Raw genomic sequence first — 22,660 nt, forward strand, 5'->3', positions numbered from 1 at the left:
TACTGCAGGAGAAGTATCTGATTTTGAAAGGTGATTAGAAACGTTGTGAATTTAGGGTGGATGGAGCTTCAAAGACTCAGGCAGCACCAACTTCAAGGGAGCAAAGTTTTCCTACAGGGGTCACAAATTTTTTTTTCAGGAGATGTTATTACTTAGAAATTTTTCTATAACAAGAGAAAATGGTATTTTTATGACATTCATACAAAAGTGAGCAAAGAAGTTCCAATTATGTAGAAAGAAGAAAGGAATAAGCAAATAACTCTGAAAGATGAACCTGACAAAAGTGCTTTATACAGCAGCCAGTTAGAAGATGGATTCGAAAATGTGAAATTTTTATGTATAAAATGCAATCCAAGTGACTTTTCCTACTTTCATAGCAACCACAAATTCAGACGCAAGTCAAAATCCACCACAGGGACTCAGTTTGGAGAACTGCTGTTAAGCCAGAGGTTGTGATCACTTTATCCCAGACTCCTTTCTAGGCTGTTCAGCCCCTTCTTAGAGACCCACAGGGTGGACTTAGGCTTGAAAGAGGGGGGAGTAAGAAACGTGTGTAGCTGTGTCACTACTGAATCAGACTCCAAAGCCCCCCAAGTCCCCAACCTCCAAGGAGGTATCCCAGCCCATTTAAACAGCACCCATTCCAGCATCAAGGTCTTCCTCTCTGCGTGGGGTGAGGCATCAACCAGGAGCCAAGGAGGAAGGACTGGGCCAAAGTCATCCCACCAGGAACCATTCCAAAGCCCATCCCACCCCAAGGCTAGAATAAGAGCAATGCCAATCTGGAAACAGGCAGAAGCAGCTCCTTAAAAAAGATGGCAATGATCCCACCATCTCAGTTTTGCTTGGGGAGGTGCTTTACAAAGAGATTTCAGATTCTGTACCCATTCCAGTGAGCTGAACCACCAAGGGCAAGTGCAGAGATGTCTGCCAGGAGCAGATCCCTGAGCCTGCTGTACCAAGAACAGAACTGGGTTCTGCCAGCTAGGGAGGGAGACAGGAGAGTGAGAAGGTGTGATCATTCAATCTCTACCTGGGCAAGTGTTAGTAGCTCAGTCGTGTCCTGACTCTTTGCTACCCGATGAACTGTAACCCACAAGACTCCTAGGTCCATGGGATTCTCCAGGCAGGAATAGTGGAGTGGGTTGCCATGCCCTTCTCCAGGAAATCTTCCTGAACCTGGGCAAACTGCATGATTTTTTTTTTTTTTTTTCCCCTGCCCTCTCCCTCTTAAAAAAAAAAAAAAATCTAGTGGAGGTCGGGCGTAAAAAAAGAAAAAAATAAATAACAAAACGTGATCTTAAATCCAAGATCAGATTAGATATGCCGGATTTCCCCAGTCAAAAGGAAAGGTTTCCGAAGTCTGTGTACTCTAGGCCTAGAGAGGTAGGTGGGCTGGACCCAGTCCTTCCCCAGAATGGGAGAATCAGACCAGTGTTCTAGGCTCGGTTTCCTACATACTCCGGGGCGTTGGGTTTGGGATGAGCCGCTGCGAGCTCGGAAACGAAGACCCCTTCCCCTCCTCCACCTGTGGGACTGGAGGGCCCCCAGGCGCGGCCATTCCTTCCACCAATCTCCCAGGGCAGGCGCTTTTCCTTCCTTCATTACCTCACTACCTCCTTCCCTTGACGTCAGCCCCGGGTCTTCCAGAGGGGAGGGAAGATGGAGATGAGTCTGGGGCAGTCGGTATCAGGATCCCCGCAGCACCGGGTCGGGGGTAGGGGTGGAAAATGAGGTAATGCGCGCCCAATCCCCGGCCTCAAAAGGCCGCTAGCGGCCACTTCCCTCCCGGCTCCGGCGGGTGTAGTTACTAGGCAACCCTATCGGCGACGCGGGATGCCGGCCAAGTTCACCCAAAGTTGAAGAATAAATTTGGGGGAAGAGAAGGTGGAGGGTGGAGCAAAAGCAGAGGAGGCACGAGGGGCAGGAAAAGAGCTTGGAGGGAGAAGAAGCTGGTTTTCCGCCTCCCAGGATCAGGAAGAAGGGCGGGCGCGGAGGCACCGCAGCCGCCCGCCTGCAATCCCGCATCCAGTATGGGGCAGCGGGGCTCTGGGGAAGACGCCCCCAGGGCGCTGCCGCACCCGAGACTCTGGGGGACTGGGGTGGGGAGAAGGTGGTGGCCCGAGTGTACGCGCCCTGGAAATGGTCCCAGAGAAGGCTGGCGAGTGTGTCCAGCGCGCGAGGAGGGGGCTAGAAAAGGGAGACAAACTGGCTGACTGGGTGGGAGTGGACCCCGGGTTTAATCCTTGATCCCGAGGAGGCTGAAGTCCTCCTAGCAAAGAGCCCTTACCAAAAAATAAAAATAAAATCCTCAAAGTTCTGCTCTTCAGCTCCAAACGGTAACCGCCCTCATTGATATTCAAAGTAAGACCACCAGGAGACCGGGAAACCTACGTCTTTCAGATAGGAACCAAGAGATGGGCTTTAATTTGCTTCAGGAAGCCCAGTGGGTTCGAGGCGCCCGTGGCCTCCAGGACTCGCAGGCGGGGCCGCCCGGCGGCGGACACCGCCCTCCAGCTCGAGCGCCCCCTCCGGGGTCGCGGGGACCCAGACCCGGTGCGGAGCGCCTTCCTACCTGCTGTAGGGCGTCCTCAGCAGCAGGGCCTGGCTGCCTGTGCAGCTGTCGGTGGGCGTGTGGCAGCCGTAGACTGGGGGCGGCACGGAGTACTGCTGCTCCCCTGCAGAGAGCCAGGAGAGCCGGGTGAGAGCGCGGAGGGCTGGGGGTGCGGGGCCGCGGGGGGGTGGGGTGGGGGCTGGGCCCCCAGGCTGTGCAGGGCGCACGGGGGCCTGGATGCCGGGGCCGTGCCGAGAGACGGGTGTCCAGATCACAGCGAGCTAAGCTTCTCCCTTTACCTTCTTTTTTAAGCAGTCACCGCACAGAACACGGAAAAAGACCCTCTGGACATTCGCAGTGTCGGCGGAATGGGGCTAACATACTAGGGAGTGGGAGAAAACAATCTTTTCTTTTGAGATTAGGCTATTTTTAAAATTCTTCTAGCTGTCCTCTTCTCCCTTCCCCAATTTGCTGTGAGTTGTAAAGTCCTGGGGAGGCAGGGGTGGCATGGAAGAAGGGGAGAAGGCCCCCACCCCCACCCCGGCTTACCCAGAGAGCCCTGCTGGCCCATGGGGTCCTCGTGCTTGAAGGAGTGGTTGGGGAACTGCGCCGCGTGGTGCGAGGGCGTGTGACCGTAGCTGGGCGTCCCGTCGAAGGTCACCGTGCTGTATCCTGCGGACAAGGCCGAGAGAGAAACAGCGTCACCGGGGAGTCAGGGACCCTGTGAACCAGAAACCGGGCGAGGAGCACCCAGCCCCGCATTCGGATCCCGAGTCAATCAGCCCCCAGGGAAGCCGGGCCCAGTGTGACCTCGGGACATGCTCCCCGCCCTTTCCCGAGTAAAATCCAGACCTCCCCAGAGTTTCCCAATTTATTTACGCCCTTGTCTTTCACGACGTCCGCGGCTTCTGCACCGAACCTCGCCAGTATGAAAACTTTCAGCCGCTCGGCGGAGAAAGTCGTTCTCCCCCCAAAACAAAACAGCTCGGTTCTCCCGCAGGGGCAGCGGCGGGCGACCAAAATGGATCTGCTCGGCTGACCCGGCGCTGACTCGGAGCCGTAAATCAGAGGCCCGCGCACCAACTTTCATTAATTACTCGGGGCCAGTTAAACGGCCTGGGCTTTAAATGGGGGAGAGTAATTACTGAGTAATGTTATCTGTCTGAGGCTGCGCGACCCGACACCACTGACACCCAAAGCCCTCGGGAAAGCTGGTGAGGGGCAAAAAAGAAGTGGCCTTTCAAGTTGGGCCTGCGGGCCTCGACCCTGCGCCTTCCTCGGACCTAGCTCGCGCCCTGAGGATCGGACTGTGACCATCATTGCAGGGGCCGACTTCCTCGCGTCCCAGGCCGGGAAACCTGTTTGTTTCAGAGTGTGTCTGACAGTGTACCTCCCTTTCCCTACATGGTACGCACGGGGTCCAATGCCTCAGTTTCCCTGCCGAGAAACCGAAGGCAATGTCGCGGCATTCTTCCCCAGCTTTTCGAAGGTGGAGGGGGGGGGGGCGGGGAGAACACGTGTTGGTGGTTGAAAAAAACGTAGTCTCCTGTGATTACTGTCACCAAAGTACTTAAAATATTTACCCCACTGACTTCTGCAAAACTGTAGCTGCCTCTGGGGGAAAAGCATCCTCCAGCTAAGATTAGGATCAGTTCTGAGTCCTAAACCCAATGGTGGGGTCCTTTCCTGTGCGCAGGCTCCGTAGTCTCTGAACTGAGGTCCTGGCCAAGTGAGGAATCATATTAGTCCAGAAGCTCACATCGGCTCCCTGCAGGGCCACTGGGCTGAACCCAGTCCCCCCACCCCGCCCTCGCTGGGCCCCGCCTCCTGCACTGAGCTGAGCCTCCAACCAGCCCCCTCCTCAATTCTTGGGAGTGGGGTGAGTCAAACAACCCCCATTCTCCAACTCTTGGCCCAGGCATAATCAGGGCTCTACAACAAACGTCCCTGAAGACTTAGATTGAACAGTGAAAGGTAATACCCACGTCTTTTAAACGCCCCCCTACCACCCCGCAAAAAAAAAAAAAAACAACCCATAACCAAGCTTCTACAGTCCACTTCGGGGAATGTGATGTGTTAAAGAGTCGGAGGGAAGGTTGGAGCAGGTCTTATTAAACGAATTGTACAAGTCTCTCGCACCAATTGGCGCCACAGGTTGACAACTTAAGAAGCCACCAGCTTTAGCAATTTGCATGACCCCAGAGGCCTCTATTTCTGGCCTGCTAAGTGGGCAAAGATAACCCCCGGCCCGCTAGCTGTCAGGAGTGGGTGAGCACGCTGGCGCTTCCAGGCACTTCCTTTTGGGAACGGAGGCCGCGCTGTTTGAGGCCTACCAATCAGCTGACAAGGGAAATTTGGCTCGGAGCGCCCAGTTTTACAGGAGGAAGGCCGAATTTTGAAAGAACTGTTTTTTAAATAAAGAGGAGAAACAGGAGCGACAAAGAAGTTGTCTCTAGATGAACCCTTCTCCATTCCTTAGCCGGTGGCCGGAGCACCGTGCTGTCCCCGGAGGCGGCCCCCCGCCACCATCGGTGCGCGGCGAGGGGCAAGGGGTTTTGGGAGGCCGCTCCTGCATGGATCGCCTCGACTCCGCGCCCCGCGAGGCTCCCAAGCCCCCCCCCCCTCTCCGGAGAGGGGGTGCACATCGATAAAAGCGCCCTCATAGAGGAGGGGAGAGGGCCCTTTAAATTAGAAGCTTATCAGATGCGGGACTGATTAGAGCGCGTGGTCCCGGGGCCTTGCACTGAGACAAGCGCGGAGAGCCCGGAGGCGGGGGCCGGGGGCCAGGGGCCGGAGGAGAGACAGCTGCCGGCCAAAGGGGACAGCTTATTCAAAGATTCCTTGTATTGTTACAGGCCTTAGAGGGAGAGGCTCGAGCGGCCAAGGTAGCGCCTTTCCCACGGTTCCTCTCGGCCCGGCAAAGCAGCGCAACCTTGACCGCGTGGAGCAGCGACACAGGCTCTGCGCTTCTCTCCCCCGCCCGCCGCAGCGGAGGAGTCCGGGAACAGCCTGGCTGGGCCAGGCCCCCGCGGGAGCTGACGGGTGGAGGGCACAGCAGGCTCAATCAGGAAGGTGGTCCCCAAGGGCTGAAAATGATGACTCCGCAGCTGTGGCAGCGGCAGCGTATGGGGAAGGCTATCTAGCAACGAAATACCCTCTCCAAAGCGACCCGAGGGGGGCGCCCTTGGCCCTAGGGCTGTGCTGGTGTCCCCGTGTGACACTAGGTGGCCCAGTAATAACCAGGTATCCTCCAGGGACAGGGTTCTGCGCGCCAGAGGGGCTGGGGAAATCGCTCAAGACTCTCAGGCAGTCTTCCTCTTCCCTTCCCAAACTTCGCACTTAAGTTTGGGAATGCATGTCCTCACCCTCCTGACAAATTCCCCAACGGTCACACACAGACTACAGTGGGTTCGGTGCCCGTCCAGCAGAGAAGAGGAAATCCATCTCAACAGGGGGGCCAAGATCCCCAGAAACGGAGGTTGAAATAACCTAGAATGGTCTGGGTTTGAGTCCAGGTTCTGCCAGAGAGAGATCTCCCGGACACCTTATCTCTTAGAGTCTAGATTTCCTCCAGTGTCAGGCTGTGAGCTTCTTGCAAAGGCTAAGACATTCTCTCTTAACATTCAGTCTCCAGTGCCTGGCACAGAATAAGTGCTCAATAAATGTTTCCTGAATGAGTATTTATAAGCAAGATTAGAATACCAGGTAGTATATTTAAGAAACTCGAAAAAACCCCAACTGAGGTATGATACCTTGGAGTGGGGGGATATGCAAGAGTGCCAGCAATTGTCTACTCCCCTGAGCCATTAAAGGTTGCCCTGCCTAGAGACTGGGATCCAGAATCTTGACTCCTCTCCCCTGGAACTGGCCTTGGCCAGCTGATGGGCTGTGGGGAAGGAACTCTTGCCCTTGCTTTCCCCAACTCACGCCTCCTGCCAAGACTCTGCATTTCTAGGGGAGCTGCAGGAAGCCCAGAAATCAAGAGAATAAATCTGAAATCTCAGGGCCCAATCTTGTTGACAACGCCAGGGCTGAGCCATGAGTGGCTTCTGACATTCCACCCCAACTCCCAGCTGCCAAGTGACTTACAGAGACTGGGCGAGCATGACCCTTTATGTTTTTATCACAGGAGAAAACCCAAGCCTAAAGACAGGAACCAGCTTACAGGCTGTGGCCTGGGTCTGTGGCCTCTCTACTGAGCAACTTCCCAGGATGTTGGGGCGGGGGAGGCTCCTTTACCTATTAGTCGTGGTCCCCAGCTCCCAAGCCCCTTCTCTTTGACATTTCAGGCCTATCCTCTAGAGAGGAATTGAGATTTTATTCCCCTTACGTGTAGTGCTGGCTGGCTAGGAAGCCCACAGTCTCAACCCTGAGACTTGAGTTGATGGAATTCTGGGCATCAGATGACCCTGTAGAAGTTTGGACACAAGGACCCAACCAAAGCCAAAGAGTCCTGGTTCCAAAAACCCTACAGAACCTAGATGGACTCAAAATGATAATGGTATTTTGCACACGGGGTACTTAAATGGTTTCTAAGGTGTCTTCAAATAGCTCACAACCAGAGACTCACTTATCTCATACACCTGCCTGCCAGTCTTGCCCTTTTAGGTCCAGCCAAGTTTAAGCGGCTGCTGCCTTCTGTGTTTAGAATCCCGGTTGGGGGGGCGGGGGGCGGGGTCGGACTTATGTGGCATAGAACTTCAAACCAGAGTCAGACATCAGGTTGGGCATCTTATAAGATAGAGAAACTGAGATCTGGAGATTTACCAAAGGTTACACCAACGTGCTAATTAGAGGTGCTACGATCAGAGAACAAGAGACTGCAATCCTCACTGAACTGTTCCAATACTCCATGAGTTCCAAACACTAGCTTTCCTTTACGAAAGACTTAGAGTGGAGGGACCTCATGGGTGGGTTTGAGGTTTGAGGACATGGATCCCAGATTCCCCGAACGAAGAGAGGAGGGTGGTTTCGGTTTCGCCAGGGCTTCTGGCGGGCCAGGTGCTCTCGGCTGGGTGTGAATAGGGTCGCGCGAAAGAAGATACGCGTTTAGAACTTGCGCGGGAAGACGGGAAGAACATCGCCCTTCTTCCGCGCTCCTTGGGCGCCCCAGAACCTCCTGCAAACAGAACGCACTCTTCTGCTCCCAACCGAAGCATTCCAGAAACAGACTAGTCCTAGGCCCGAGCGAATTTTTGCTCTAGGAAAAGCATCCGCTCCTGCGTTTTTAAAGCATTTTCTAAAACATCGAATCAACCAGAACTGGTTTAGGTTGACAACAGCGCATATGTCTAATAAACAAAATAAAATGCAGAAGTTCGGCGTAATTGATTCTACTTTGGTCCCTGAGAAAAAGCCGGCGACGGCTCAAGAAGAGAAACCTACGGCTGTGTCCCTTGCTGTATGAGGACTGAAAACGGAAAATAAACCTCTCTTTCTTTGTTTTAACTTTCAAGTCTTGCAAAAACCTTTCTCCAGCTACAACCCGGGTTCAACGACTAGGAGGCGCCTGAGGCGGGCTGGAAGGAAGCCGGCGCTCTGGCCTCATTTCATCGCCTGTGGTAGGACCCCGTCGCGCAGGGTTTGGAATCGGATAAACGGGGTTCTCCTCCAGCCCTGGAGCCCGCGTGGCCGCACCTGACCTGGCACCCAGGAGCTATCCACTTCTACACTACTATACACTAGAGCCAAACGCAAACAGGGACATGGATCTAGGAAAGCCACTATTTTGTCCCCAGCTCATTCATTTACTCATCCTAGGGCTCCAAGGTACTTATGGTGCCTCCATTAGGGCCAGAGGGGCTCCTGGCATTTTTGGCGGGCAGACGCAGCAAGGGCTGCTCACCACGCGCTGGTCCCACTCCGAATCCAGGGTCTTAAAACGCCAATGCTTGCCGACAGTTTGGTGGTGCCTTAGGCGACAAAACTTCTTCCCGAGGTAGAGCCAGGCATTGAACGGGTTCCCGCTTCCCATCCCCACGGGGATCTGAGAATTTCCTGGGGTCCAAGGACCCCCAGATGACCTCCCGGCTCAAGCGAAGGGTCCGGTTCCCCGCCCTGGAGGATGTCGGGAACCCACGCCGTGGACTTCCTCCTCTCCCCGGGCCTCCTGTCTCCCCCAGCTGCGGCTTCCTCTACCCTCACAGTCCTTGGGGAGGTGACCGGGTAAGAGCTGTGGTCAGGGAAGGGGTAGGACAGGGGAGTGCCCTGTCCTACCCCTAGCCCAGCCGCCACCGCCCCGCGTGTAGGGGGCGCTCCCCAGCCCGCTTACCCTGGTTGCGAATAGCGGGCTGGCTCTCGAGGCAGCTGGGCAGGTAGGGCGCGTTGGGGAACATCCTGGCCTGGCCGGACGACGCCTGGCTGGGCGGAGGAGGACCGAAGGGCCCGTAGCGACAGGCTCCAGCCGTGCCGGTAAACTGGCCAGAGAAGTGGACGGTGAAGGCGCTCAAGCACTGCTCCTCGTGCGGCTCCGCGCCTCCCCAGCTCGGCTCCTGTTTGATGAAGGAGTGAGGCGGCGGCGGCGGTGGGGGTGGCGGCGGAGCCGGCGGCGGCGCAGGGCCGCCCAAGGACCCGTAAGCCGAGGCGCCCGGGGGCGCAAAGTCCAGCACTGGCGCCCACTGCGCCGCGCCGCTCACGGGCAGGGCGCAACCGCCGCCGCCGCCCAGCGAGGGTACGGCCGGCAGCAGCGCGTTCAGGTCCCGCACGTCGGAGCCCATCTGCTGTGACTCAACCCCGGACGTTCCGCGGGCCCTCCGGCTTTGCAGACGCTCGGCGCTCGACTCCGCCTCGCCTAACTTGGCCCAGATGCCTTCCGGACCCCGGATCCCCGGCAGCTGGGGCTGCTGAAGGCACCCAGGCCCGGGCCGGAGCGTGTGCGAAGACGCCGGCTCCGGGGCACACGTGGACGCCGGCTCTTGCCGCAGGAGGAAGTCCAGGATCGCGGCGAGGAGGCGGCGGGGCCCCGGCTCCTGGGCTGCCGTCCGGGCTCTGGGTGGGTGGGTGAGTGAATGAGTGGGAGGGAGGGAGGGAAGGGGGGAGCGGATAGGCGGTCGAGTTGCGAGAGCCCCCGAGTGTGGGCGCTGCCTTGAACTCCTTACCCCAGCTGCCTGGCTGCCCCCAGCTTCTCAAAGCTCAAATAAGAGGGGCCGGCGGCGGGGGAGGAGGAGGAGTCAGGAGTCTCGGCGGCTCCATTCACACCGCAGCCCTAGCGGATCCAGGCAGGGCGCGCGACTCCTTGGGGGCGTCCTCGCAGTGCGGGTGGGGGGCGGGCCAGAGGGAGCGTCCCTCTCAGAGACACCCTCCTCTCCTACCCGCCACGCGCTCTTCGCTGGCCTGTGGGACACAGGCCTCCCCCCCACCTCCCCTTCTCGGCCTTCGCGAGTGTGGGCGCCTCGGGGCACTGGCGAGCCGCTCCAGGTGAGCAGGGAATGTCCCCCCTGCATCCCTGTGTGGTGAGGGTGGGGATGGGGTTGTTAATCGGGGAGGGCGGGTTGGAGGGAGGGGCAGGGGGCTCCACGAGGGCGGAACTTCGGAATAGCTGCAGAGAACTTTTCCTGGACTTCAAAAAGGAGGATTCCTTGCTTTGCGCCCGCGAGTCCGGCTCTTGCTTCTAGAGCCGTCAGACTGGACTGGTGGTCATAATCTCAGAGTCACTGGGGAGCGGGGTGGCTTTTTGTGGATTCCAGAGGCCAGACTCAGGCGTAGGTGGGTGACCTGGAGGTTGCATCAATTTAATAAACGGAGCGTAATTCCATTGACTGGTGACATGGTGAGGTTTGCGCCCAGAGAAGGGCGGTTTCCACGTACCTGAAATCGGTGCCAGCGACACTTCGTCTCCCTTTCTAGTGAGGAGTATCTAACTCTTCGACGGTGACGCCGGGAAAACAGAATGGCGGCTAGTTTGGGAGGAAAGAAAACCCTTAGGGAAATGCCCAGATTCCGGTTGGAGAATCCTGGCGCCGAATGTGGAGGGTAGGGGGTGAGGAAGGTTTGGATACAAGTCCTTGGAGGTGAGATTGGCTCCCGGGGCGGCTCCTGCTGAGCTCTGCCTCCGCTCATTCCAGTCGGGAGTACCACTCTGGATGCGCGGTGACTGCCCAAGAGGCACAAGCCAGGTTAAGGGGACGGAGAACCTCAAGCGGCCCAAGGCAGGGTTCTTACCGTTGGGAGCTCCCAGAGCCTGGCGCAGCCAAATCAGGTTCCTGGCTCTACCTAGTCATTCTTTGGGAGTCCCGCGCCCCAGAACAGGTGTTTGAGGTTTTGTTTAGTTTTGTTGGTTTTTCTAAAATAGCCGGCTTCTATCGGAAACGAGACCCTAGGCTAGAAGCGCCGGGAACCTGGATTGGAGTGCGCTTCAGGGGCGCGTGGAAACGCCCAGGAGGCAGCGGCGACGGCGCAGCCTGGGACTGCCAGGAGCGCCGGGCGCGAAGCAGCCGGGTGCCGCTTGGCCTCTGACGTGAGACTGGCCGCGGATGGGGCCCGAAGATTTTCAGCCAAGCTCTCTGCAACAATCAAGGTGGTTGCAGTTTTATAAAGAACCTGGGCGTTTTTAAAGCCTTGATTTACTCACAAGGAGCTTTGCTTTTAATTAATTCGCACTAAGTAAAAGCCAGGAGTTCTGGGTGCGGACCCGCAGCGTGTGTGGCACCTACACGCTAAGTACAGGTCCTTCCTCTGGAGGTCGCTTGTCCTGGAGGCGCAGGAAACCTTGAGGGCAAAGGTCGGGAACAGGCGCTACCCATTTGATGGCCGGACCACGTTCGCAGTGATAGACACCTTTCTGCGCGACTTTGGTGCCTGACTTTTCGAAGTTTGCGCTCAGAAGCTTTTTCTTTCTTTTCTTTTTAAAGAAGTGAAAAGGCTGTCGAGGCCAGCTCCTTCTCGTCCACACTCGTTGTGGGCCGCCCACTCCTCTCCCGCACGCCGCATCTGTAAACCTGAGCGGGGCTCCAGCGCTGGGCAGAGGACATGGGCTTTATGTCTTTTTGATGGAGAAAGGCCCCTCGCGATAAGACTTCTCAGGCCAAGTTGCCCCCTAGGACGCCCCAAACCTCTGTCTCACACCCTTCGCTCTTACTTATACTTCGAAGTCGTTTTTTCTTCAGGAGGACTCGCTCTAGTGCTGTGAGGGAAAGCGAGCCATTTATGAAAAGCCAGGGATTTCCACTTCTAAACGGGAAAGCTTGAGATTATTTCTTTTTTTATCCTTCTTTGCAGTTTGTTGGGGGTATTTGGAGAAGGGTGGCTTGATTGTGACCTTTTGTGGTTTTGAATCCTAGAGAGAGCAAGGGCGCTTAACTCTCTAAGGGGGGAAAAAAAAGTTTTTGCCTGGGGGTGTGGTGAAAGGAAGGGGAGGGGGGGCTAGGAAATTTAGGACTCTACTTGTTGCCTGAAAATTCTTGAGGGAGGGAAAAGCAGTGATGCGATCCCCATTTCGACTCTGGGGTACCCCCTCGCCCCGACCTTGTAGTCCGAAGCGGTGGGAGGAGTCCCCTGCAACCCACAGCGCAGAGAAATAAGTGCTGTGCATCCGAAGCCGCAGCCTCCCCCGAGATGAGGTCTTCGAAGGTCCCTCGGCCTCGCCCGCGTCCGTGCCCTGAGCCCAGGCGCCCCGGAGCCAACTCTGGGAAACCCGCAAACTATTGCGCTCAGCCGGTGCCCTACGCTCTCCACTTCTCCCTCCGCTAGACAACGTTCTCAGCGGGCGCTCGGCGGTTCCCCAGGCGGACGCGCCCGCTGGGCTAGCCTCCGTGCCCTGAGCTGGGCAAGCAGTCTGGTGGGAAAGAAGGTCCAGCCTCTGCCCTCCCCAGCAGGTAGGGCAATCGGCGGCATCTCCAGCAGCTCGAGACCCGCCCAAGGTCCCAGGGATCTGAGGGCTGCGGAGACCTGGCCACTTCTTTCTCTCACACACCTTCCCAACCCCAGATAGCGAGGAGACCTCTGGCAGAGGATGTGGTCTGAACCACCGATTGGCAGAGCTAGAAATTCAACTCCTGTTCTACAGAAAAGGAAACTGAGGCCCAGGCAGAGGGAGGAGAGGCAGCTGTGGCGTGCAGTGGCGTGCAGAGCAAGGGATTGGTGAACAGAGAAAGGGATCGCAGCTCCCCACCAGGTAACCAGCAGCTTGAGGATCATAGACGCGGTCTGTAGCCGCTGGGAGCCTCGGTTTCCTTAGTGGTCACATGGAATAATGAGTTAACAGTACCCACCCTCAAGGGGTCTTCAGGAGTAGACAGAAAACAGTGTTGGCCTACGTCCTCGATGAACATTACAGTTTCTTGTTATTATTGTCCAAGGACATTGAACAAATTAGTGGCAAAACCGAGCTGGAACCCAGGTTCCTCTCAGAACTTAACCCACCACCCTCTGCCTCTTTAGAGCTAATGGAATGGGGAGTAAAGGAAAGGAGATGCTGGAAACCTACGTGGCTTTGGTGTCATTGGTAACGTTCATCCTGGCCTGGAAGGGGTTTAATTATTCCAAGATTTTAAAATCGAGGCTGAGTGGGAGGGGGAGGGAGGTCTTCTAACTCCCATCCCTACCCCCACCCCCACTCTGACCCCGGCGCTGTCAACTGGATCTGACCAAGCGCCCAGCCTGGCCCTGCAGCCGCGGCCCCAGGGACCAGACCGTACTCCGGAGCCGCGCTCCGGGCGTCACCCCCGCGGCCGCCGACAACTGAATAAACACACCGAGTCGCTGCGATCTGTCAAGGGCTGGGGCCGCCTGCCCGCGCCCGGGGCCGCAAACAGCAAAAATGAGTGGTGGGCTGCGCGGGAGGAACCAGCGCTCGATTTTAGCGCCTCGCGCAGAGGCCAGTGCCAGAGCTCCACGCGTCTGACCGCTGCTCCTCTCCTCCCCGCCGACTCCAGCTCTTAGCAGTCTGCCTACCCCAGGCCGCGGCAGGCGCTTAGGCTGGTTTCCATCCCCGCGCCGGCGGTGGAAATCCCAGCTTCATTTATCTAAATTGAAAAAAAGAAAAAAGAGAAGGGCTTTTGTTATTGTCTACCCCCCGGCTTCCTCCGTTCATTTGAAAATTAACTGGACTTTTTGGCCAATCCACCATCTCCAGTTCAGACTCAGTTGATTTGGGGTCCCAGGACCGGTGCGCGCTACCGGGTACGCAGAGCAAACTCCCCTTTCCTCCACCCCCGGCTCGCAGTGTCTAAAGCGCTCAGGGTTACCCGTCTGTTCTGATGCCACCGCGAGAGGGTCCCCAATGAGAGGATTCCGCAGCGCTGCCTCTATTATTATACCGTAAATCTTTTTAAATTCTGGAACTAATTATATAGAGGATATGTCTCAATTTGTTCTGCATTAATGCCACAGTGGGGATGGAGGCCGGGCCGTGGCCAGAGCAGATACGCAGGCCTATGAAATTGATGAGCTGAGAGTTGCTTCTAGTCCTGAGCGCACCATCTGGAATTCCAGTCTGAGGTTACAATTAGAACTCCTGACCCCAGATTCAACTTTGCAAACAACAGGAGAAAAAAAAAAAAAAATGGGGAAAAGAAAAAAGACCAAGAGGAAAAAAAAAAAAACCCCAAACTTACTCTGCACCTGTAAAAAAAAAATATCCTCACACAATCTTAAAATCTTCTCATCTTAGAAGATTCTTTCCAAGAATTTCTTTTAACCTATAAAAGATAATGGAATATATTTTATAGATTGGATTTTATCTTATCCCCTTTCCATCTCCAGGCTGCACTCGATTTTAATAGTTGTCAGTTTTCCCTCAATGTTGGATTTAATTATATAGGAACAAAACTTTCCTTAGTAAATTAGCTTGCTAAATATTCTGTCACTTTTGTGATTCTGCCTTTGAGAAATAGCTTAATTACGGAAATCTATCTGAATCTAGGATTCTTTTTTTAGTTGCCCCACCTTAACTGTAATCAGAGATGTTATTTGTGTTGTAATTTTATTTGTGTTCTAAATCAGTTGTGCCAATTTCTTCCTTCTTTCTTTAGTAACACGCTGCTTTATTTTCCTCTCACTTTGACCCCCTGAAGAAAACGAAGGACCAGGCAGTAAGGGGGAATCTGTTAAATTTATTAGCACAAATACTTAGACAAAACGAGATATAAATCATTCAGATGAATTAAGCCATAAAATATCCCAATGAACTCAGTCCCTCGCCAGGGTCCTGGTGTATAAATGTTCATATAAAACAAGGTATCGGTATTATCTTTCAAACTGAATACGTTGTAAAAATATCCAAATGTTAAGCAAGGAATATGGGGGCCATGGCAGGGCACGAAGGGAATATTCTTTAGAGAAGCCTGTTAGCACTGTGGTGCTCAAGATGTGTGACAGGAAGGAAAAATCTGAACAGTTTGCATTTGGAATATTCAAAAAAGACGTTTTTTCTTTTTAAGGATATATTTGATCAGAAGCACAGGAGTAAGGAAAGAAGAGATAAAGAACAAAAGACGTTGCTTTCTATAGAATGTTTAGCTTCAAAAAAAAAAAAAACTGCTCAGAAAGGCACTGGCTCTTTATACAGATAACGGATGAGCCATTAGTGCAGAGCCACCTGGGCCTTCGTCTGCAAACCCGGATATGCAGCTGGTCAGCAGGAGAAGGATGTGTGTTCACTAGAGGTCGACTGGGAGAAGAGGTGTGGGGGAGCGAGGGAAGGGAATTGCCAGAATTCCTAGCAGAGGTATACCCAAGACAAAAATCGATAAAATGTTTAAGGAGCAGTGGCTTGAAAAACCCATAACCAAGGCTCTCTGTAAATCTTGGCAAAGCAGGGCATTTTGTTGTTGTTTTGTTTTCAGAATGATTGCTCTGAAGCTTTTTTTTTTAAATCATGGAGTCAACCAGAAAAAAGGAATAATCTCCCCTTTATCTCCAGCAGGGGCATCCTTATCCTTTCATTTCTATTCATTTTTTCACCACACAGCAGCTATTCATTGGCACATCTTATATGACAGGCATTGTAGCAGGGACTGAGACTAAAGCAATGTGGGGACAAGGTCTGCCTTGCTCCCATGGATCTTACATTCCAGTAGGAATGACAGCCAAGCTGCAAGTCACGTGCTTTCATATCGTGATAACTGCTATGAGGAACGAGGAGGCCTGGGGATGGCAGCACCAAATCACTCTCCCTTCATTCTGCCCTCTACCCACACTGCCGTATTTTAATGTGCTTAGTAAGTATCCCACCCTATTGCCAAGACACAGGGAGATTCTGAAGGATTTGGAATACTTGGTCTAGATAAGTTTCTGCCTACCAGGCGGCTGGACTTTGCGGAATCAGTCAGGTAGCTGTTTAGGTGGAGCTGCATTAAAATTGTCAGCGCTAGCTGAGGGACTGAAAGGTACTGAAACTCTGAAAAACTTGACTTTCTCCTTTTCAAAGGTAAAAATAACAATACCTATTCAAGTTGTGAGAACCAGATGAGATAAGGCGTGTAAACTTTTTAGCCCATAGGAAGCACTCCATAAATGGTGGCTGTTATCTATATTAACATACAGTCTGGTTTTCTTTTGCTTTGCCTTTTGCTTCTAACTATGAAGAACTAATGAGTTCTAGACTTAGAGCTGGTGTTGGTGTGAGTTAAGAAAAGGTAGCAATTTTTGGTCTTGTTGGATCAGGGAGAAGGCCAGGAAGGGAAGCCCTTTGCTTAAGAGTCTGATCTCAAGCAAGGATGTTGCCACCTTAAAGTAAATTGAAATCATTGTGCCCTACATCTGGGCCCTGAAACGAGAAATATGTAACTTTCCTTCAAAATCAACTTCTCTCCTTTCAGTACAGAAGGCTTAAGGCTAAAGTCAGCTTGAAAAGTTTAGGATTGCCTTCTTGTAGTCACATTTCAGGTATGTAGCCAGGTCCAGAATAAAGAATCCCAGGCTAGCTACAAGAAAACCTGGACTCAAATCCTGTCTCTGCCAATGACCATGGCCTTGGAGAAATAACTTAGGCTCTTGATTTGTCAGTACCCTTATCTGGAAAAGGAGGATGGTGAAAACAATGAAATAGAGTATGCAGGGTGATCTGAAAACCGTGAAGTGCTAGGCAATGCACAGAACTATCAGGGTGATCTGTAACATGAGAACTAACAGGGAAAGGAATACTCTTGGAAGCACTGGGGCCCATCATTTGCTCTCATGTTTTTCTTCATTTGTAAAGTGAGCCTTTCTCTTGTGTTTGTTGTGAGAACTCAATGAGATACGTGTACACAATACTTGGCAGAGAGTGTGTGCTATGCGGATGCTGCTGGTACTGTTATTGTTACCCTTCTCTGGTCATTTTCACAGGCTCAGAGGTGAGCCTTATGCTTTCACAGCAGTAGCTTCTTCCCTGGAAGCACAAACTAGTATAAAGAATCTGGCTTACGGATAAGATGGCTGGGGCTTAAGTCCTCCTCTGCTACTTGTTTTCTGTAGACTTTGGGTGACTTTCGTCTTCTCTATGAGCATTCACACAGAAACAAATTCCTATCTTCTTTTAAACTACCTGGGGCTGCATAGATATCTCACTCTTTCATTTGTGAAAGACTTTGCAGTCAAGGCATTGACAGTGTTTCCTTTTTGACTATGAGATCTTTAGGATAAAAATTAGAATTTTATCTGGTTCCACTGGGATCTTTGCAGAATATCTAACATATATCAAAGATGTTGATCATCCCATGCTTTTTCAAAATAAGCAGGAAACTGTTTTCAGCCAGTGGAGAGAAAAAGCAGTTTGACTGTCTTCCTGGAGTTACCACACAGCATTTATTAATAGTTCTATAAACAGGCTTGAACATAGTATTAGCTGGGCTGCTCAAGATATTATAAAAGTTTATGAGAAGTTGCTTAGGAAAAACAAGATAGAGTCATTAGAAATCTGATACTGGTCAATAGTGCATTTAATTCCAAGTCTCCATAAGTCACGAACAGATGAAACTTCTGTTGTGATCACTGTTCCAGATCTGAAGGATCCCCCTCTTCCCTTTTGTAGACATTAAATAGATTAAGAATGCCTAAATTTTTTTCCCTCTACTAATATAGAGGCTAATTACAACATTTCCCAAGGGATAATAAATGTTAAACTCTAATCAACAGATTGACACATGATAAATAAGAAAGAAGCACATAGCTTTGACTTTCTATTTAGGGCACATGTTTATCTTTAATTATCCCCAATCTGGGAATGGAGTAATTGCTGTTATCTATTTATTATGTGTTTCTAGAGTGACATCACATTTTGATTTTGCCCAGGGCAGCTTCAGTTTAAGCTGTTGTCCCAGCTTAGTTATTATTTTCCCTTTACTTCCAAAAGCATCCTGGTTTTGATGGTAAGTGATAAGGACTCCACTTGCTTAAAATTTTATTTTATAATAAAGATGGATTTAAGAAAGCTGTTAGAGCAAAGGTGAAAGATAAGAGTTAAGTGGAGCTAGTGAGAAGGAAAGATTGGATTGATGTTAGAAATGAAAGAATGAGAATAGCTACTGTAATTGAACATAAATCTTAGCTCTGAGCTTCCTGACAGCCAACTCAAAAAGGGAAAATAAAACTAGTTACATATCTCTCTTAATGCAATAGAAGGAAGAAACCCAGTTTTTCAGAAGAGACCAACTTTTTTAGCAACAAAAGGAGCTTATTATTTAAGAGGAACTTATATCACTGAATTTTCTGTAAGAGTCATCAGCAATGGTTAATAATTTCAACAATAATGTTTCTAAAGTTGCAGAGACAGTCTCTAACTTGTGGCTTCTCATTTCAACTCAATAGTGTGGTATTAAAATTATAGTTCTATAAAGATTTTTCTAAGAGGGACAAGGCAATAATATATACTCCTATTAAAATTTTCTGATATCTAACTTGATTCAAATTAACCTAGTGTTAATTTTTAGAAACTCCCACTGATAATTTTTAAAAACATCTTTTATTCATTAATCATCACATAACTTAGAACATGAACTAAAGTACTGCTAAGGACCTGATCATTGTTCTCCAGAATCAGTGATCTGATTTGGGAAGAACTGTAGGGCAGTGGTTAACTGAGGTGATTTGCCCCCCGCCGGGGGTTAGGCTGAGGGGAAAGGACAGTTGGCAGTGTCTAGAGACATCTGTGATTGTTACAACTCTGTGGGAGTAGGAAGGTGGATGCCACTGGCATCTAGTGGGTAGCTGCCAGGGATGCTAGTGAACATTCTTAAATGCACAGAGCATTCCCCCCGCGACAAAAAATTATTTAGCCTGAAATAGTAAGTGCTGAGGTTGAGAAATCCTGCCCTAGAATATTATCAGTAGAAGAGATCGTTATTTCTAGCTGGGATAGAAAGGAAAATTCTTCGTAGAGGAGCGGGCCTTGAACTAGAGTACCCCACCCCACCCTACCCCAGAGGAGCTGGAGGATCCCTGTCCCCAGATTCAGGAAATGGTGGCAATAGAAATAGGCAGGTAAGAATGTTGCGAGTTGAGCCATGTTGTAGAGATGCCATCTACAAAGGGAATTGTGGGTACACTGATTTGGCTAGAAAAGAGAGAGAATCCATGTGGAGCAAGTAAGAGAAAGCCAGAGAGTACATGCAAATTTAGGGCAAAGAGTTTCTATTCTAATGTTATGCTCCAAGATCCCTAAATATTGCGAGTGCATTTTAAAAGCCACACAAATCAGAGGCAGCATAAACTTTTATGTTCACGAAGATCATCTTTTGGACACGGGTGTATGGTGTATATATAGATAGGCACATGTCTGCTGCTTCTCCCCCACATCATTTTTCATCATTTACATATTAGAGATTCCTTGGAACTCAGTTTTATATCACATTAAATTTTTTAAAATGGGTGCCTGTTTATTAAAAATACAACCCATCAAGGCACAGAAAATTCTGAACCGCTGCTGTAATTAATAGAACACTGCAGGAATCGCCATTAAGAAATACTATTCTGACCTCGTTTGCTGTGTCACGCTGCAGATTGTCCTTTTCTTAAATCGTGGAGCAATTTGTGAGAAAAGACCACAAAGCTGGGCCCCTCGATATTAGCCATCTCAGCCCTCAAAAGTTCAGCCAGGAGTGGGACAAAACCCTCCTTACCGTGTCGACATGTTTATTTCTGGCGTAAGAAAATATAGATGTTCCCCAAATTTGGTTTTCCAGTCCATTCATTTGCCTGAAGTCATATATTTTATTCTTTCCTTTGATGACTTGCAAATAAATTAACATGATCTGCTAAGGTCTGCCAACATATATGCGTTATTGGAGAAATCTAAGATGTTGAAAAATGATTGCAGTTTATCCTATCCCAGTACTTTCTTCTTAAGGACCAAATAAATAGTATCAGCTAGTTTATACACCTGACATGTTTATTGCAGTATTCCCACTGAGTACTTCCCATTGTCATGTGTTCTCACACATTGTTTTCACAAATTGTATTTTGAAAGAAGTCAAGGGAAATTCAGGCCAGAGAAACAAGATGTTATCTTTTGGAAAGGATGAGCCCACTCTAATGGAAGAGGATAATCCATTCAGAGGTTTAGAGAGCCAGTGTCCTCCGGTGGGTGTGATAAATCCACAGGATCTGAATCCAGGATTTTGCACTGGGACCTTGAAGTCAGCAGGAACAGTTTCATCGTTGTCCAAATAAACACAGTGTATCATTATTATTATTGGAGAAGCATGAACATCTGTTAGGTCAATTTAGCCCCATCTCCTCAAGGCAGTTGTATTTGCTAAACACAGTTCTAATTATGTCTATCACAGATAGATCTAAAGTGGATCTATTAATGCCATAACTGCTCCTTGATCATCTCTGTTTGAGGCTGGATTTAAAAAAGAAAAAAAAAATTCACCTGCTCCTCTCAGATAGGTTACGTGCATGGAGAACTCCGTAGAGACTTCAGTTACCTTGTGGAGTCTATCAACAGAACCGTTTTCAAAAGATGAGAATATTTGAGACAGCTGGACTTTTTCATGTTGCACGTGCTTTAAGTAATCATTTGGGGCAAGAGGAATCTAAATATCACCTACTAAGAAGTTTTTCACCATGTCCTTTTCCTAACTCAATATGGTGCCTTACCAGGTACCACTCATTGCATACAGGATATGGAAGATAAATTCTCTCTGTGGTAAAGCAGCAGTTTGCGGCAGGTTCCAGCTGCAAGGAACTTTAAAAAGCTTCTAGCCCTACCCCTTATTTTTCAGATAAGACATTACATAATTAACCCAAGATTACACAGCTAAGTAGTGGTAGAGCTGTCCCCAAGGCCAAGCTGGTGGTGGATGAGAACCATCTTTGTATAATAGCATTCACTCATCCAGGGCTTCCCAGGTGTTGCGGTAGTAAATAATCTGTCTGCCAATGCAGGAGACCCAAGAGACATGGGTTCAATCCCTGGGTCGGGAAGATCCCTCACAGTAGGAAATGACAATCCACTCCAGTATGCTTGCCTGGAAAATTCCATGGACAGAGGGGACTGGCAGGCTACAGTCCATAGGGTCACAAGGAGTTGGCCCCGAGTGAGCGATTAACACGTATTATTTATTATCCACTCATCCACACTTACTGTGTGCCTGTTATGGGCCCAGCAACTGAACTGGCAAGACACAGTTCTTGCTCTCAACTTGCTCACTGGCTATGCTGTAGGACTCAATCACAGTGGAGGCAGGATGTGGAATTTGTACTATAAGAAGTCTCCTTGTAACAGGTCTCACTTAGATCAAGTCCAAGAATTCTGTTAAACTCCTCAGTATGGTGATCAGGGAGACTAAAGGGCACTTTGTTGGGTTTTAGAGAGAGGGCCTCTAGTGGCCTGTGACATAATTAGCTAACCACAGTATTATTAAAGTTAGGAAAGCATCATTGTACTTTAAGGAGGACTTGACAAGATACCTAATATGCTGACAGCATCTTTTCACTTAAATGTAGTCAATGATGCCTCATACAGGTTTAGAAACAAAGATACCCCAAGGGGGAGCTCTTCTGGTTTGGAACTGAATTGAAGTGAGTGGCTGATCAAATGCCAAAGCACAACAAGCCTCTTTCAGAGTTGCATTTGGTAGCATAGTCAAAGGAAGATAACCAGGAAGCCACAAAGAAACCATTAAGTCTCTCCACCGTGTATTTTGATATTGTTGCCTATTCAAAGCTGATGAAATCCTGATAGCATTTGGAAGCAAGGAGCGGCGGTGGGAGGGTTGATTGTTACACAATATGCAAACATCACAGACATTTACCGTGGATCGAAGATCAAGTTCCAAGATACACATCAAAATAAAACAAACAAACAAAAAAGATTTTCTTCTAATTTGAATCCCAAAGGACCTGAAAAGCATTGCAAACGTGTTTAGTAAGGCATTAAAAATAATTATCCCGAAGAGTAATCACTCCCTTGGTTGTTTTAATGTATTTTTGTCCACAAGCAAGAGCTTTCTAAATTGCTGCATTGGCTTACTTTGCAAGGTCTCTGGAATAAAAGTACTTTGGGTGACCCCAGGATACCTGGCAACAGTCACTAAGGATGTGGATGAGGCTGAGAAAGATAAAAACAGATGATGCACTTTTTGATGTCAGACCTGAAATATTGTGTAATTACAACTGAATAAAATGCTGAAGCTTAGAAACAAAGAAATAGCTCCATCAGGGAAATTAGCAAGCTTATTTAAGAGAATGTGGAACACGATTTCTTTAAAGGGTACTATAAAATGACTCTTATGCTCCCCAGATGGCCCTCTGGGTGATTTTTTTATTTAATTAGTTCTCCACCTCCTTCCCCTCTCCATCCCTCCTCCTTCCCTCCTCCTCCTCTCCTTTGCATAATAGTTATTATCTGCCATCATTTATGAAGTGCGTAGGCTCTCTCATGCTTCTCTGTATTTTCTCATAACACCCATTTTAATTAGCAGTTATTATCACCATGCCCAAGATGAGGATATAGACACCAGGAAGTTTGGGTTGTCCACGGTTGCCCGTCCAGAAGGCTGTATAACCAGGGCAATGGTCATCGTTCTGTACAGTCTAACTTCTGAATACTGGAAGGAAGTAAAGTGGTTAAACCTCAGGGATCCACTTTAGCACCAGCGCTTGGCACAGAGTTTATCCTCAGAATCAGACTTCATGTCCTAACCAATAATGACAAGATCCATGGGCCAACGTAAAAATAAATAT

General features: G+C 50.2%; 1 protein-coding gene and 1 long non-coding RNA gene across 5 annotated transcripts in view; one reads left to right on the plus strand and one right to left on the minus strand.

The window, feature by feature from the left end:
• The window catches only part of WT1 (WT1 transcription factor), a 51,025-nt gene extending 41,499 nt beyond the window's left edge, over positions 1–9,526 (minus strand). For 2 of the 4 annotated variants that reach the window (XM_059875157.1, XM_059875156.1), the window contains exon 1: positions 1,609–2,391. Coding sequence is in view for 2 of the 4 variants with exons in the window: in XM_059875155.1 (XP_059731138.1) it covers positions 2,576–2,678; positions 3,104–3,226; positions 8,826–9,270 (671 nt within the window). In the remaining 2 variants the exon portion in view is untranslated. Of the gene's footprint in view, positions 1–1,608; positions 2,392–2,575; positions 2,679–3,103; positions 3,227–3,433; positions 3,986–8,825 lie in introns of those variants that run through there. The other 2 variants (XM_015474834.3, XM_059875155.1) reach the window with 2 other exon arrangements.
• Positions 9,527–9,571: 45 nt separating this feature from the next.
• The window catches only part of LOC112441650 (uncharacterized), a 53,272-nt gene continuing 40,183 nt past the window's right edge, over positions 9,572–22,660 (plus strand). Inside the window, exon 1 of the long non-coding RNA XR_003029496.2 lies at positions 9,572–9,970. This is a non-coding gene — a long non-coding RNA (uncharacterized lncRNA). The remainder of the gene's footprint in view (positions 9,971–22,660) is intronic.

This window comes from Bos taurus, chromosome 15 (genome assembly GCF_002263795.3).
Source record: "Bos taurus isolate L1 Dominette 01449 registration number 42190680 breed Hereford chromosome 15, ARS-UCD2.0, whole genome shotgun sequence".
NCBI lineage: Eukaryota > Metazoa > Chordata > Mammalia > Artiodactyla > Bovidae > Bos > Bos taurus.